Raw genomic sequence first — 15,433 nt, forward strand, 5'->3', positions numbered from 1 at the left:
ATTTCCTCAATATCTTTGGCATGGTGATTAGAGGTTGTGCAAAGAAAAGCAATGGACTCATTGAGGATAGCATGGGATCGTGTTTCTGCTATTTGACTTGCAAGATGATCCTGCTTTGATACCAATTGCTAAAGTCTGTTATAGCTGGATTCGAGGTCAGTTGGGCCTCTTTAGGAATGGAATGGATTAGAGAAGTTAGGGAAGAGATGAGGAAGAAATAGTCTATTCTTATTGCTTGAAGATTCAATACAATCAATAGCTATTTATACAAGTCTACAAGGCACCACTAACTAACTACTGCCAGCTGTAATAACTAACTCTGCTAGCTATCCACCCCATACTAGCTAACTAACTACCATACAACTGTAATACCAGCTACTCATGATCAAACTGAATCAATTTTCCTAATTACAATAACCATGATCAAACTTAGCTGGGCTCCAAACACTTTCTTTAAAGAAACCCACTTGATGAGCCCTCAATCAAAAGCTTGGATAAACAATCTCAACCCTGCATGTACCCTTTTTCTCTTAGAAATCTTGTCCACCCGCTAACCATTGTTATCAAACGCATTAACCTCATCAAGTAGAGAAGACTCAATAGCCAAATGATTAGATGGTATGGGACTGACCTTGTCCATACCAACATGTCAATTAGTGAGTAAGAAACATAGCTGAAAGGGTTCGCGCCCACCAAAACAAGCTATTTGATACAGTGGAAGCACATCAACATCTACTAAAACCGATTACACCCCCTTCGATAGTCCTGTCAATGCCATTTTCACTGCTCCAAGATCATTTAACTTCTCGATCTTGCTCTCTACAAGCTCTACTTCTTCAACTCAGTCCACCTCCCTTTTTTTGATGTCATTTGAAAGAAACACGAGGGTTGGTTATCTGCATCATCCACACCAAGGCCCTCTTTGGCTCTACCCAAACTTGGCTATCCTAGGGCACAACTACTTTGATGAGAACACCATGTACTAGGGGTGTAATCGGTTCGGTTTGGTCAGTGTTGAATGCAATTTTTGCACCGAAACAAAAATTTCAGTTTTAATTTTTGAGCACCGAAACCGATTTGTAAGGAAGGGATGTCGAACAGACCGATTGCATTCAATTTCGGTTCCATTCGATCGGGTTTCGGTGTTTGGGATGTTAGAAACAAAAGCAATTAAAAAAAAAAAGAAGAAATTTGTTTCATTAAACAGAGATATAATTGAAACACAATCATAGTACAACAACTAACAAGAAAAGCAAAACCAACTCAGACTTTGTTTTCAACACAAAATACAGAGCAACACAACCAAAAACATAAAACACAAACTAAGATTAAGCCACCATCTACAACAAAAGGTAGCAGCTACAGAGTTTCTTTAAAACAAAATCAAGAAGACATACCCATAGCAAGTAAGCAAGAGAGAGAATCGTTGCTAGAAGAAACAAAATCAAGAAGACATACCCATAGCAAGAAACCAAGAGAGAAAATTGGTGTTGGAAGAAATGAGAAAAATAAGATCACGGTATGTGGATATCAAAAAAAAAAAAAAAAAAAAAAGATACAAAGTATGTGTTTGTGAGAGGGAGAGAAAATTGGGGAAGGGCGGCTAGAAACAAAAGGTAGCAGCTACAGAGTTTCTTTAAAACAAAATCAAGAAGACGTGCCCATAGCAAGTAACCAAGAGAGAGAATCGTTGCTAGAAGAAACAAAGTCAAGAAGACATACCCATAGCAAGAAACCAAGAGAGAGAATTGATGTTGGAAGAAATGAGAAAAATAAGATCACGTTATGTGGATATCAAAAAAAGAAAAAAAATGCAAGGTATGTAGGGAGAGAAAATTGGGGAAGGGCAGCTAGAATGAGGGTTGTAGACTATTAGGGTATAAGTTTATAACTTATAAGATGCTAAGGTTTTAAAAAATTTTAAACTCAAAAAGGGTAGCTCAAAGGATCAAACTTGTGATTAAGATGCTGAAACACGTTGTCATTCCACTAAGCTACTCACACTATTATGTTTTAAACTTATATATATATATATATATATATATATATATATATATATATATTTTTTTTTTCACCTCGGTCGGTTTCGAGGTGAAAAAATCCAGCACTGAAACCGAAATATTTCGGTTTCAAGCAATCCAAACCGAAACCGAAGCATACTGAAAAATTGGGCTCAGTTCAGTTTGTTTCGGGCAGTTTTTTTGTTTTATCGGTTTTTTGCACACTCTTACCATGTATTGTGACTTTTAGGGGAATAACATTGTTTGAGTGGAGAGAGAGAGAGTGAGAGAGAGAGAGATTACAAATATTTATTATCTGGTTTAATAAAGAGTATATCATTGTGGCTTATGTAGAATTCAAAGTGACATTTTTGAAAAAATTTTTTTACAGATGATGGTCAAAGCCACCTTGACCAAGAACCAAAGCCTTGAAAACTATGTTTATTATGCCTTAATACAAACAAAAAATTATGATGAGAAGAAATAGTACACTTTTGTGATATTGCAATAATTATCTTATACATTCTCTTCTTACAGTGTAAACCCCATAACCATAGTTATTAAATCCAGACCGAACCGGCTAGTCAGAGTGGAAACCTAGTGACCTAGCACTTAGATTGGTTCAGGTATTTAAATGGACCATTTCTGCATATGACCCGATCAAATCCAATCAAACCTAGTGGGTTTGTGGTGACCTGAGTAACCTGGATTAGTTTATATAACCTAATTGGGTTTGTAAAATTAGTAAAATTACATCTATAGGTCCACTTAATTGACTTCTTTATGTTTAATGTGTTATAATATGGTAACTTAAAAAGGAGAAACCCTAATGAATTTAAAAAAAAAAAAGTGCACTCCACTATTTGTCTACCTACCTCCAAGACTCTCATCCTATCAAAAGACTACTCTATTATTATGAAATCTTGATTTTAAATTATAATTATATTTAATTTAGACATATGCTTATTTTTTTTAATTTATATATTTATGTTCTGATTTCTTAGACTTATGTTTATATATATATATATATATATATATATATATATATATATATACACACACATTTTTTTTATTTAAAAAAAAATTATTTGACCTTGCAGTTTGACCAATAACACCCTGGTTGAACCAGTGACCTAGTAACCTGACTCATAGATGGGTAAATGTTTGAGCCAAGTTTAATAACTATGGCCATAACTGTGTGGGATTCACATGATCTGAGGAGAAAGCATATATAAGATGCATGAGATACATTTTGAGGAAGTTCTTTAGATTGCCTTGTCCAATTCCATCACCAAAGAAAGTCAAGTCCTTTAGAAGGTGGTCTTCCCCCAACAACACAATATTGTTTCTGGTTAAGAACTATTCAGTAGCCATCTTATTGCACCTATTTCATTGTTTGTGACATGATGCTTTTGGCAATTACAAGGATCATATTGTTAACTGGTTCCATCAGGAATTCTTCCAAATGGGGGCATCATAGACTTGTTTTGGTAGAGTATTCTCAGAAATAATATTCTTAAAAACAGAATATAATCTGAAAAGACTTCACTATCTTGTGGAATAAACAACCAATGATGGACATCTCAAGAAAGAGAAGAAAAATAAAAGTTGAGATGAGAGAGAGAAAGAGTGCTTATGAAATGTAGATTACAAAGGGCAATACCAATTTATATGCATTATAAGTATTACAGTTATGAATTATGAAATACATTTGGAAGTGAAACAAGATGAGTTTTAAGGAGAAATGTATATGTGGACATGGTCAATGTAGCCTGTATCACCATTCTGAACAACATGCTAAAAATGCATACTAACCAGCTGATGAAAGGTGCCTGAACTGTGAAAACTTGAACTCTACCTTGAAACCACTTCAAACAAATTAGGGGTTTGAAGCTTCATAGCGTGTGAAAAGCAAATGGAGGAACCACCACAAACTGAACTACTGGCCTGCATTCTGGTAAACCCCCAAACATTTTGTGACGGCCTCATTAGCCTTCTGTGTTTCTGCCCTTTCCTCTCTTTTTTTCTTCTCCCTGAAAGCCAAAATCATTGCAAAGAAATACTAGGGTTTATTCACCAAAAAGTAAGTATATGATTCCCTAAGCAGAACAATACAGCATAAATTAATTCTTTTGTTAGTGACTAGTATGGACCTAAGACCAACCCCAACCCCCCCACCCCAACTCAACCATTTGCACCCTGAAGAAAGGGCAAGAGGCAAAACCAAAATGGAACAAACAAAAACTTTGCACTCAAAAAAAGGCCCAAGTAATATAAGGACTTGAATTTCAAAATCCAACTTGTGGTGTCATGTAATTTAACTATAAAGGACTTTTTATCAGATTTTGGAAATTCAATCAACCTCAAGCCTAAAGTATGATTGCAATTGGACCTATCAAAAAAAAATGATTGCAATTGGATCTACCTTGCTTTATGCTGGGACAACATTTGGAAATTCTGATCCTTGTAAAAGGTTCATAACATAACACTGTTCCATTTTCCAGTTTTGTTAATTTATGAATTCAAAGACTTTTATCCAATCTGGATGTAGGTATAGTTATCATGCTCAAGTACCAAGAGAAGTACCTAGTCATGCGTACTTTGCAGCAAAGAAAAAGAAATTCTCTCCATTCTCATCTCTGTCTCTGTTTCCACACAGGTTCGTTTCTGTTTGCTTTTTATACTCTCCCTCTCTCTCTCTCTCTCTCTCTCTCTCTATATATATATATATATATATATATACCTAAACATCATTCATTGTTAAAACTTAATATGAACATATATATCCATTTTTGTGGCAACTCCCAACTCTCTGCAGATCTTATATTTTCTCAAAAAAAGAAAGAAAAGGTATGTATGTCTTTTTATGCTTAACAACCTTAATTGTCTCTTCTCTTTGTATATTTATTTTACTCTTTCCAGACAGAGTTCACATAATATGACATCCTTAATTTACTACTACTCCTACTAATATTCTCAATATCACTCTCATTCCTTTAACTTTTTAAGAATCCAGATCCAAATTCAAGACTATATAGTATCACAAATTTAAAGTGTTGTTTTTACCTATCCATATATTCCTTCAGCAGCTCTTTTGCCTGTACCAGCTTGGAAAGCAAATTGCGATATACGTCAAGGTCCCGATCCACACTTCTTTTGTTAACATTCAAGGCTGCACATAACTGTCGGAAAGCAACAAGAGATTTATTGTCAAACCATTAGTCAAAACCCCACTCCTAAATGATAATGATATATATACACACACACACACACACACATATATATATATATATATTGGCTCCAAGTTTTAACTGTCATTTTCATCTGAACTTCAGCTATCTTTAAAAAAAAAAAAAAAAGATTTCAGTGGCAGATACACAGGGCACAGTACAGAGTTAGCAGAAACTAAACCAAAATTTTAGTTAAAACTTACCTAATTACAAACTTTAGAAAAATTTATAGCTGAAAAATGCCAACACATTAGCAGGATGAGAATGAAGCCAAATATGTTTCTCTACCCCACAAATATACGCCTCTTACCCACCCCTACTTATGCAACAATGGAGATTGATTTGCTATCACTTTGCAAATTCACCTATTCAAGAATTATTTTAAGGGGCCCTGTGAAGTCCAATCGAAGTAAAAAGTCGTGTGGTTTTAAAGGTTTAGGTATGAGTCTTTTTGGGTTAAAATAATTTATTATTTGGGTTTTATTTTTTAAGTTATGGTCAATTTAATAGTTGGGAAAATCTGTAACTTCTGTAATTCCTATGAATCAAGGGTATTTTGGTACCTTAATTAAGTCTAGAATTTTCTAAGTGATCCTAAGGGTGCGTTTGGATTCCAAATGGATACTAAGTATCTTCTTAGTTTTTATTTTCTTTGGATCCAAGTTAGTCTTTTATTAAGTTTTTAATTTACAAGTCAAACTAGGAGTCCTATTTTTTACTAGCAGTTCTAATACTACTAGTACAAGAAAGAGAGAAAGAGTCTAAATATATTTGTGCTCAATGTATTCAATATATGGAGTTGATTAATAAAAATATTCTATTTATTATTGAGGCATGTTAGCCTTCTGCTTCTTTTGGGTACTGTGGTTAGAATACCATAAAAACTACTTTTTATTTTTTCCTTCTTCCTTATAACACCAAATCAAGCCCCTTCTTTTACCTATCGAAACTCTAAAACCCCCCATATACTTTCTTCTACCAAAAAACCATAAAATAACTCATCAACATTTTAATACATAATACAACCCCATAACCCTTTCTACAACAACCCTAGATCCTATTTCCACAAATCCTCCTAAACCTTAACCCACCACAAACACACATGGACAAGTTGCCCTTTTGTCCTACGTCACGTACAGCCACATCTACACACCGACAGAATCATATGTGACAATTATATCATATTCAATAAAGTTTAAGCTCTCACAAAAGAATCAATTTACTATATGGAAAATATGGCTACAATGCCAAATGCCCTTTTGGAATCAAGATTTTTTACACCATCATCCATCACAGCAGGTAAGAATTATGTAGTTCTTCTTTATTTTGTTACTATTATTATTATTTTATAGATAGTGAGGCAAGGAGAGGTGGGGTTCAAACCACAAACATGAGGCACCACAAAGGATGCCATTACCATTGAGCTATCACTTGAACACATAAGTATAATAAAGTTGAGGGTTGATATACCCTACAAAAATAAATGCTACTACTAGCAGTTTTGAAGTAATAATATCTGATGTGCACCATAAATATCACATCTTATGTCCACCAGGAGGCATATGAAGTGTTTCTTAGTTGTGGAAGCCTATAATTATCATATTATGACAGATAGATTTTTCATTTTGTTATTTGTGACTTGCAGCACTAAAATTCCACCACTTTGGGTGGAAAAGTGAAAACTATAAATCCCAATAGCCTAAAACAAAGCTGATGGAAACTTTGAGCACAAAACAAGGTTAAGATCCTAGGGTTAAACTTAATTCTCAAACCTTTTCTAAAATAGTGGGTTCAGTTGCATTTGCCAACTCAAGAAGACGAAAGAGCCCAACAGCAAAGAAACGGCTGTAGCTGAAACTCCCCTTCCCCCCAGCTCTTTCTGCAATGTCCTGTAATATTCCCTCAACATCTCCTTCCCTGGATGTAAATTCAACCAATGAACTAGCAGTTTGAGCCCGAGCCCATTCTTCCAACTTTTGTGCATCAATTCTGCAGTGCACAGCATAGGAAAAATTCACCATAAGATTGAGAATCCTTCTCATATATATGCGAAAGAACTTCATAAAATACAACACAAATGCTCAAAAGCTTAATATTGATTAAGGATTACTTTCTTTCCACGATTAATCTTCAGACAAGGAAAAAAGGAGTTTGATGTTAGTCATGTAATCAAGACATGGAGTGGGGCCTCTAATTTTTATAAGAATCCGTCTCAGGTTCTCAGACGGATTATTATTCACTTGCCATATCTTTCGTCCTCTAGCTAGAGCTTTACACATTTACAGCATGCTGTTTGTATGACTCATCTATTTTCTTAGTTTGATTTCTCTTAATTACACACAAATACCCGCAGAAGAAAGATATTGCAAGATCACAATCTTAGCAGCCAACCATGCCATAATTACTAAATTTCAAGGTGTTCTATGCTTAATAAGGTTACTGGTGCTTCGTCTGGTCGCAATTTAAAAATTAAATCTATAATTATGGAAACAGAATGATTCACTAGAGAAAGATGAGAAACCTATATTGCTGAGGATCCTCCTTTAGTGCTTTTATGTATGCTTGGAAGATGGCATCTCGATCCTCATCACTAGGGTATCCTTCCATGAGTTGATCAAACACGGTAACGAAACCAAGAGCAAACACAGGGTCATAACGGTAAGTTCTCTTGTACCTCATCAAATGTTGCTGGACAATCAGCTCCTGCAGCACAGTGTTGTACACAGTCGGAATTGGTCGCTTATATGTGCTAAGGAAATTCAACTTTGTCTCAGACACAGTGGGCACATCTGCAATCAAGCAACAAAAAAAAAAATCATGGCCAACAAAGATTTTAAGATCTTTATTTCTTACTTGGACTAAAAATAACAAAGGCACCTAGAGCAAATAACTTCAACCTACATATAATATTGTCTTGACATAATTTAAAATTTGTGGCTTTGGAAATGAAATCTCCGGAAGGACTTTAGAGTTTAGAGTGCCCTTATAATTAGTTATGTTTCATCAACGTTCCATTTGTTTCAATCGAATAAATACGAGATTTCGCAAATGAGTCTTCTGCCTATAATCAAACTCAAAATTCATTCTTGTTCCCAATCCTACTATTTTCAAAGATGGATAAAATTAACTCCAAGCTTAATTGCATTAAAAAAAAAATGTGCATTACAGTGACTTTTTCAGTTGAACTTATTTACAATTATGTAAATTAATGAAAGCACAAATGCAGTAATCCCAGCTACTAGTAATCCCCAAAAAAATTAAATAAAAAAAAAAACCGCTCAATTCACCAAACCAATCGTAATTACTTAATATTCACTAACTCGAGCTTAAACAAAACTAAAACTTCACTTTCTATTCATTTTTTTTTTTACTCGATTTTCCTTAGCAACCAAGCAGAGTATAGGGAAAATAACCTGTGGAGACGGACGTGCAATGAATAACCATAGGAGAAGCGGAACCCGAAGATCGCGCGCCCACATAGTGACAAGAAAAGTTGGTACGGAACCAAAACGCTTCGGAATTCGAAGCCAAAGTACGAGCAGACGGTACGGTTGCTTTTCTCTCAGAGCATTGACTTACTGCTAAGAACGACAATGAGGCAATAGCCGCCATTATAGAGAGAGGGAGAGACAGAAGAGCGTGTTGTATATAGTTAGTGATTTTCCGGGAAAATGTGGTTCATCACTAATCTGGTTTTTTTTTTTTTCTCGGGAAAATTGCGAAAGAGGTCCACGAAAAGTTAGGCTTATCCAGTGAGTGTGAAAATTGAAAGTTTTGTTTTCGAGGAGTGTAATGTTTAGGGAGGAGCGTGTAAGATGTTGACACGTGGAGTTTTTTTTTTTTTTTTTGGGGGCCTGGGACATTTATTTCTTGTTTTGTTTGGACTTGTTTGCGTCGCGTTGGACTCCTTGGGGTCCGTGACTTAAGTGTGTTTCTCACTTCTTGCTTTTGCGGTGAAGGATGGTTGAATGGGAGAGATGGCGATGGATTGGGTTTGGATGGTTTCTGGTGGTCAATTTTTGGCATATTTATCTATATGGTATATTATTATTATTAACAATAAAACTTATTGTCAAGGGCTTTTTTTTTTTTTTTTTTTTTTTTGCCAATGCAATATTTGGGAAGTCAAGACCGACACCCGACTTTGGGATTGGAGTATAGCCCAAAGGCTATTTGTGACGTGTAAAAAGCCTATTTTGCTCAAGATCCAAGTTGCAGTCAACAAAGATTATAATAAGACTCCAAAAATACCTCCTGCAAAGATAAGTTATCACAGAGGAAAACTACAAAGGATTGTGTAGATGATTGCGGATATACAATCTCTAACTCTCAAGTGTGTATGCTAGGGTTTTTCTCTCTGAAAAGCACTCCTCACAATATGTGGGTAATGTGGGTATATATAGTGTGGGTAAAAACATGGTGGAGCAGATAAGCCAAAATAGCAAAATAGAATGTTTCGCGGGTATTTCGCAGGTAGGCCTTACCCGCGAGATACTCGTGAAAACCAGCTGTAACCAGATTGTCATGACTCTTCTCATTCCAATCATGGGCTCTTTACGTAGCTTACTTTGCGAGAAGTTTACTCGCGAGATACTCGCGAAAATCACTCCTTCTTCAATGCAAGCTTAAGTCTTCACACTCTCTCTCACACAACCCATACAATGCAATCCCACATAAAATACAAGATTAACATAATTAAACAAAATTACAATCAAATTTGACACGAAATTAAAGTCAACACAAAATAGTTGTAAATAACAATTTTACAATCTCCCCCTTTGGCTATTCCATGACAAAACCCCTAAAATATACTCTAGACTTAAGTTTGGGAACAATGGTAAAACTCATTCACACATAATCTAGAAACTGTGAAGCACTTGCACGTATACACTTGTATCCTAAAACACTCGCAAACAAACAAAACTTTCATTAAGCTTATGACAAGTTGAATACAAGGCACGTATAGGAACAAGTAAAATGCGATCAAGCTAACAAACAAGATATTGACTATGAAGCATAACTTACTCATACAGAAACAGTCATTAAAGAATGACTACAATGAACATTTAACAAGTAAATGATCATTCGGACACGCAATGCAATTAAGAGCAATGCAAAAATCAATTGCATGTCCAAACACACAACCAATGCAAAACACCAAAGAATTTGCATTTAAGGATACAAGATCCAACAAGGGCACAAGTGTGAAGTACTAAAGAAAATGTATGCATTAATCTAAAAGTTCTTTAGAAAGCTACAAAAGCAAAGATACATAAACAAAGTACTAAATGCAAACTAAAGTTTTAACCTAGAGTACTTCAAAGCTTTAAAAGAAAGCAATGTAAATAGCTAAGAGTTATAAAAACTATGAACCACCAAAGTAAACTCCTAAACCACCAAAATAAAATAATATCTATGGCTATGCTCCCCCTCAAACTCAGCAGCTCCCCCTCAAAATACTCCCCTCTTTTAACTAGAATGGCCAAAGAGGCTAGAACTCTTCAAATTTTGATTCAGAACCCTATTGTCGACGCCGCTGCTCCATCATCATGTCATCAATCTGAGATGAAAGTGTAGTAATTTGGCCCTAAACATACATAAATTGATCTGAGGTGTGTTGCACATGTGATTCTATCATGCCATACATCTGCTCAACCCTTGCAATGAGACGGTCAAGGCGATCGGGTCCTCGTACTGGTGCTTGGAGGATGGCTGTGTAGAGCCTTTCGAGGTTGATGTAAACCTGTTTATCTCTTCCTCTGTGTCCCCACCTTCTTCCTCAACATCGTCCCTTGGGATTTGAGAAACACCGGTTTTTGGTCCAGTGATATGAGCTTTGCTTCGGGTCATTGTTGGAGCACCAATCGAAGAGTCTCTTTGCACCACGATGAGACCACTCGGAAACTTTAGCTTTGTCTTTGCAATGAGAGCCATGATGAGACTAGAGAATGGCATTACAGTTCTCGAATTCCTCTTAGAGATGGCTTTTGTTAAGAGGTAGAAGATGTGACCGCATATGTTGATCTCCTTATGTGTGAAGAGATCATAGAGAAATGTAGTTCTTGGTGTTGACAATGTTGTCAAATTCATCAAAGGGTAGAGGTTGTGGATCATGATATAACCCAATGTCCTCATCTCTAGATTGAAGGGAATTGTGTACATTGACTTCTTTTGGAGAGTACCACCGAGGCTATCCACCATTGGCTCAAGAGAATCCAACCTATCATCATATTGGATGAAGATTTGTTGTGATGGTGGACGAATTTCCAAGAACTCTTAAATGGAATCCCTTATGATAAAGAATTCATTTTGCCGTACCCAACAATTAATTCACTCCCTTTCCACAATGGCATTTGAAAAGAATTCCCTTATGATTTCAGCAAAGACATTTCCACTTGGATTCAACAATTTTTTCCAAGTTCTCTCCTTGAACACTCAGGAATGCAAGTGTTTTCAAGTGTCTCCATCTTTACAACCCTTTCCAGGATGATTGTTGCGTTTTTGTAGAAATTGTTGTATGCCAACCCTACATCAACGTTTCGAAAATTCTCGGCGTCCGTGCATGGACGCTTTGACCCTTTCTTTGTGGTAGAATGCTTAGTAGGAGACATTTGCAAAACATTCACAAAACACAAAAAGAAAACACGTGCTAAAACACAAACACAAGAACACAAACTTGATTAGTACCAAGTTAGTCTATAAAACGACTACAAAGTCCTAAACAGAACATAAACAAAGTCACAATATCATGTTATGTGTGCTAAACATGTTATAACAATTATCTAGCATGAGTGATATGCAAAACATGACAAGTGAACAAGAGTGTGCATCAAGTGCGCATGTGTGATGCATGATCAAGCCATGACAAAACACATTTGGGTCAAAGTGTGTAAAACACACAACTAATGATCAAAACATGTATAATCATGGCAATCCCCAAAGTTTGGTACTCAACGGAGTCCAAAACAACACCGAAATATCATTAGAACATTTTATCAAACATTTGGTATGCACCCACACAACTAAGATGTAAACAATGCATGAACATGTGTAAATCTTGCCTAAATACAAGTTAAAATGCCATAAGGGGGTAACACAAACACAAACAAAACTAATGGGACAGAGCCCAATCAAGAAATTGAAAAAAATTCACAAAATAGAAAATTCCCAACCCTTTTTCAAAAATATCCCAACTCATGCAAAATCTATAATCTAAGACATAATCTTGTGAAATAGAGAGAAAAGATTAAATGAACATACCTTAGAGATGATTTGAAAATGATTACTCTTGAGATTTGGTTGGGTTTTTGAGAAAAACTTGGTTTTGGGTTGAGAGAGGCTCGAGGGAGGAAAAAAGGGTTATGTTTGAAAAACTGTCAAGATCAGCCTTTAAAAACTAAAAACACGTGCTTTTCGCGGGATAGCTTCTCGCTAAGTTACTCGCGAAAAATGCCACTGAAGCAGAAAACTTTTCGCAGGATGGACTTACTCGCGAGACAATCGCGAAAGTTTCTGTCTGAATTTCATGAGTTTTCAATTTTTGCCAATCTCATTTTTGCTAGAAGAGCTTAGTCGTGAGCTTCTCGCGAAAATGCCTCTGAAGGAGTTTTTGATGAAAACATAGAAAATGCATTAAGAACAAAAACTTAAAACACAAAAGCATAAAAACACTTTCAAAAACATATAAAATACTCAAAAATATTTTTGGGTTTGATCGACAAACAATTGAGTATACACATCACATTTGAGCATGTACAATCACACAAATGAAATAAGCATTCATTGAATAATAGACTTGTGTGTTGTGCGTGTGTATCAAATGTGAAATAGTCCTTAGTCTAGAGCGAAATTTCAATGATCAATTCAATCAAGTCATACATAACTAGTACTAAGTCAAGTGGTTTATCTCAATTATAGAAATGAACATATATGACCTCCCACAAGAAAATGATCACAAAACTTTGAAGCTTTTCTTTTTAGTTTCTTACAACTTATAACTTATGATCATATAATAATATTACATCTCATTTTAAGATCGATACCTACAATTTTTCATATTTCAATTTTGTAAGTAAGCCTTTGGCTTTTTGAGGTACCATATATTTCAATACAAGTCGCTTTTTCTTTTTCCTAGTCAAATACTAGTATGTGAGACGGCTTTTGCAGCTCATTATCTCTTTTCGAGATTCGACATTTGTTGAGCTATCGAGCAAAAACATAAAAATATGGGAAGATATATAGACACAAGTCTATGCATGTATCAAGACCAACAAGACTATTGACTAATCATTCATGACAAGCTTGAAGATTGATTTACAAAAATCACACATAGATTTCAAGATTTTTTTCACAAAGATAGATGTGCATACAAAACAAGCTAAGTTCGTACATGCACTCTGTCATTAGTACGAAGGTACTAGGCCAAACTCACATGTGATAAACACAATACAAGCGATCAAAAATTTGGAAGATTTTTCAATTTTTATGGGTTTTTGAATTTTTCAACACACTCGAAAACATAACAAGTAAAGTAAGATCAACAAAAGCAACAAGTACAAAACAAAACTTGTAAAAGAAACATGCTATAAACCGGAAGCAATGACATAAGAGGATTATGTATGTCATGATGCATGAACCTATGACCCTAAACATTGGAAGAATTAATGCATCGACATAGAGAGTGATCATGCATATGTACCCTTCTTTACCCACACTTTACGAGTGTTTTGGGTGAGACCCTTAGATGGAAGGGTACGACTAACATAACTTTCCGACCTCGAAATGAAGCTAGCAAGGTATAGAGAGATGTTCTTCAAAACTTCTATAACGTCTCCAATAAAATGTCCCTCACTTTCTTCCTTAGCTTATGCTTCCTTTGGCCTTTTCTTTGAATTTTATTGGCCACACATAGAGTCAACCTTCTTGAGTGCATGAAGCTTGAAACAATTCGGCCTTGTGTGCCCTGAACGGCACAATGATGACACACATGCTTCACTTGAGGCCCCCTTTGATTTTTGGGTAATGACTTCCCTTTATCCTTTGGTTTTGCATTAATGGTTTTCTTTACAGCAGCAGGGGTCTCAATCTCAGGCTTCTCTTCTTTGATTTTCTCAACATTCTTGGCTGATATGAACCTCTTTTCCTTCTTGGGTTTGCTGCTAGAGCTTCCCTCTCCAATATAGCCCAAACCGATCTTATCATGTGAAGATTTTTGTGAGGAAAGCACGTTGTCAAGTTTCTTGGTGGAGATACACTCAACCTTGACATTAACTTGGATAATTTCAAGTTTAAGAAACTTGATCTTAGAATACATTTTAACCAATTCTCCCTTTAGTCCTTCTACTTCACATTTTTCTTCCTTAAGTTGCACAAGGGTAAACCTATTTTCTTCTTCAATCTTCTTCATCTTTCTCACAGCATGGTTCAAAACCTTTGCACATTTTCCACAATCTTCTAGCAAAGCATCATATGCTTCGTGAAGGTTGTTCTCACCTTCGTTTTGGCATACCTTTTCATCTTCCGAGTCTTTAACTTCCTCACCCTTGAAATGCTTACCAAGTTCATCAACCAAATTGCTCAATTCATCCTTAGAATCAACAAAGGTGATTGCCATGAAGGCCCTATAATTTCCATCACTGTCACACTCTCCTTCCGTGTTTGAATTTGAGCTTTCGGAGTTGCTAAGAGTAGTAGCAAACACCTTACCCTTCCCTCTCAAATAGTTGGGACATTCCTTCTTGAGATGTACATGACCGTTGTATTCGTAGCACACAATTCCTTGAGGGGATTGAGAGTCATTCCCATCTTTCTTCTTGAACTCCTTCTTATCACATTTGGAGGATGAAAACTTTCCTTTGCTGAAAGACTTCCCACTGTTTTTCATCTTCAGAAATTTCTGGAAGTTCTTCGCAAGGAATGCTACCTCCTTCTCCACATCATCTTCTTCGGAGGAGTCATCCATTCTCTTGTTGATGGTTTTAAAAGCAAGTGATTTGCTTGGAATGTGGGAAGGCAGTCCAAGCTTATATGTTTGGAGAGATCCAATAAGCTCTTAAATCTTGATCTCATCCAGATCTTTGTTCTCTTCTATAGTTGTGACATTTTCACAGAAACTCTCCTATAAGGACCTCAATATCTTTCTCACCACCTTAGCATCCTCAATCTTATCTCCGAGATTGAGCTTGGCAATCACGATTTCATTAA

The 15,433-nt window shown here is 35.8% G+C and overlaps 1 protein-coding gene across 1 annotated transcript; it reads right to left on the reverse strand.

Moving 5' to 3' along the window:
• Window positions 1-3,614: 3,614 nt before the first annotated feature.
• Window positions 3,615-9,015, reverse strand: LOC142640432 (protein THYLAKOID FORMATION1, chloroplastic). Its single transcript, XM_075814529.1, has 5 exons — window positions 8,644-9,015; window positions 7,752-8,019; window positions 7,003-7,219; window positions 5,067-5,182; window positions 3,615-4,033 (listed from the first exon to the last, which is right to left on the reverse strand). The coding sequence occupies exons 1-5, from the start codon at window positions 8,840-8,842 to the stop codon at window positions 3,940-3,942; spliced, it is 894 nt and encodes a 297-aa protein (XP_075670644.1). The 5' UTR covers window positions 8,843-9,015; the 3' UTR covers window positions 3,615-3,939.
• Between the last annotated feature and the right edge of the window lie 6,418 nt (window positions 9,016-15,433).

The sequence above is a fragment of the Castanea sativa genome, chromosome 6 (genome assembly GCF_040712315.1).
Source record: "Castanea sativa cultivar Marrone di Chiusa Pesio chromosome 6, ASM4071231v1".
Lineage (NCBI taxonomy): Eukaryota > Viridiplantae > Streptophyta > Magnoliopsida > Fagales > Fagaceae > Castanea > Castanea sativa.